The 2,500-nt window shown below is 40.2% G+C and overlaps 1 protein-coding gene across 1 annotated transcript in view; it reads left to right on the top strand.

Moving 5' to 3' along the window:
- Positions 1-2,500, top strand: part of LOC122243798 (glucose dehydrogenase [FAD, quinone]) — a 9,251-nt gene that overhangs the window by 6,341 nt on the left and 410 nt on the right. Inside the window, exons 7-12 of the mRNA XM_086543242.1 lie at positions 189-302; positions 610-784; positions 1,009-1,169; positions 1,509-1,686; positions 1,781-1,854; positions 2,033-2,184. Of these exons, the coding sequence (XP_086399368.1) occupies positions 189-302; positions 610-784; positions 1,009-1,169; positions 1,509-1,686; positions 1,781-1,854; positions 2,033-2,184 (854 nt within the window). The remainder of the gene's footprint in view (positions 1-188; positions 303-609; positions 785-1,008; positions 1,170-1,508; positions 1,687-1,780; positions 1,855-2,032; positions 2,185-2,500) is intronic.

The raw sequence follows: 2,500 nt of genomic DNA, 5'->3' as shown, positions 1-2,500 counted from the left end.
CTCTCTCTCTCTCTCTCTCTCTCTCTCTCTCTCTCTCTCTCTCTTTCTCTCTCTCTCTTTCTCTCACTCTCTCTCTCTCTCTGACGATTGAAATTGTGAAATTACATGGAATGAAGCAAAAGATAATGATATACTCATTGCCAAAGAAATTTACTTATTAAGAAAATCTCGTTTACCGTCGTTAACAGATGATGACGATTGGCGCGCGTCGAGAAGTGATAGTATCCTCAGGAGCGATCGGGTCGCCCAAATTACTTCTGCTCTCCGGTGTTGGCCCGAGTTCTCACCTACAGCAACATCGGGTGGGAATTTACGAAGTTTCATAGCTTTACAGTGCAAGGTTAAATGCTGAGGATTTGTGTCCGAGAGGTACCTCTTTCGCGAGTCGAAAACGTAAATGACATTAACCTACGGCAATAAACCCCAGTTTCACAGACTAAGGGAAAATCTTGAAAAAACTTTTTCTATGGAGAACGAATCTATACTACCTTATCCAAGCTCAAATATACTGGTCTCAGTCGATTCAGAAAGCTTTGTTTTTTCTATGTAGCAGCACCTTTTTAAAATAGAATGCAACTTGACATGACTAAGTTTCGTTTTTTTTTTCAGATAAACGTTGTGGCTGATGTGCCGGGGGTGGGTAAGAATTTCCACGACCATATAAATGTTTATGGTCTCACGTGGTCTGTTCCGGCTGGTGATGCTCCTCAATCCCTCAGCCTTCTCTCAGGAACAGATATCTTTTCTCTCTCGGCTCTACAGGAATTCATGAGGTCCAGGAAAGGTGAGCTTGTCAAAACGAAGGGACTATGATGGCTTTCAAGATAAAGTATTACCATCATTTCAGAGAAAGAGAAGTGTTTATTTGGCCTTTTTTGTAACTTTGCAGAAGCTTCTATTTAGTGTGAAGGAAAATACAATCTACGGCAAAATTTCAGTGTTCCGTTTTTACATTATGGCAAGCATTGGAAACATAAAAGTGTCTTACACAGAGTATTTATTTTCCAGGTCCACTGACTCGAGTCTCTGCCGAGCTTCTCAACGCTTGGGTAAAAGTGTCGCGAGAGGGTGACCCCCTTTGGACTGACACGCAAATTTTCTTCAACGGATTTTCAACGGGTTCAGATTTTGGTCTGTTTTATCCCTCCCTTTGGGGTTTTGACAGGACAGTAAGTTTCAATTCTTGTCGTTTTCTTGAGGTTGATAATCATGGAATTAAGATTATTTTGAATGAAGGAAGCCAAAAATAAGTACATTTATAAACTGTCGAGTTAATTTTTCAAAAAAATATCTTGGTAAAAAAAAGAGAAAATACAGATTGCCGCATGTAGATATTACATGTAAATATTGCAAGTTACAGATACAAAAAATACGTCTGTATGTAAAAGACAGGCAAAGAACAAATTCATACAAAATCTGCACATACCGAAGATATGACGCAATGTCCTTACTTATACATACACCTTGCCATTGCCCAATAATATGGAATCCCCTATTTTAATTTTCAGTTCTTTAAAAATTACTACAAAGAGATTTTCGGTCGGGAGGGCTTCACCATCAGACCAATACTCGTGAGGCCTAAGAGCAGAGGGTCAGTAACTCTTCTCTCTAGTGACCCAAGACGACCTCCGGCCATTGACCCAAACTACCTGAGTCACCCGGATGATGTGGCCACACTAGTTAATGGTAATGGTAGTTCTTTTTATGTCGACCTGATTGCAATATGTTTTTTTTTTCTGGCATGAACATCGGATATATATTCTTGCCTCTTTCTGTCCAGGTATAAAGTTTTCGTTAGCGCTCGGAAACACGTCTGATTTCGCCAGACTCTACAGGGCGAAGTTCTTTGAAAAGGTAATTGATTACGCATTTAAGGTAACATATCAAATGCAATACGATCATATACACTCTTGATATATCCCAGATAATTATCCAAACCCCACGGGCTTCAATCACGTATGTGTTTGGAGCTCCTGTGATTCATCCCGCGAACTTTTTAAAGAAGATACCCCTTTCATGTCATCCCCACCAGGCTCTTCCTGGTTGCGAAGACCAACCATATGGGAGTGATCGGTATTGGGCGTGTTATGTAAGACACATGGCTTCTTCCTTCCTACACTTTGCTGGCTCCTGTAAGATGGCACCGTCCTCAGATCCTTTAGGAGTTGTGGATAGCAGGTTGAGGTAATGATAAAGAAAACAAAGTCAGTATAAAACTTGCAAGTATGTGTGTGTGTGTATGTGTGTGTGTGTGTGTGTGTGTGTGTGTGTGTGTGTGTGTGTGTGTGTGTGTGTGTGTGTGTGTGTGTGTGTGTGTGTGCGTGTGTGTGTGTGTGTTTGTGTGTGTATGTGTGTCTTTCCAAGTGAGTACGATATATGGAAGACAAAGAAGTGAAGCATATTTCCTAAATTAAATATTAACATTTATTTTTTCACAATACTGTCTATTTATTTCTGTATTACTACCACCCAAGTTTATCAAACATTGCTGTATTACCCT

Source organism: Penaeus japonicus, unplaced genomic scaffold (genome assembly GCF_977035675.1).
Source record: "Penaeus japonicus unplaced genomic scaffold, GWHDUDI00000001_assembly GWHDUDI00000013, whole genome shotgun sequence".
NCBI lineage: Eukaryota > Metazoa > Arthropoda > Malacostraca > Decapoda > Penaeidae > Penaeus > Penaeus japonicus.
Note: the sequence above shows the minus strand (reverse complement) of the source record. Positions and strands in the feature narration are given on the sequence as shown.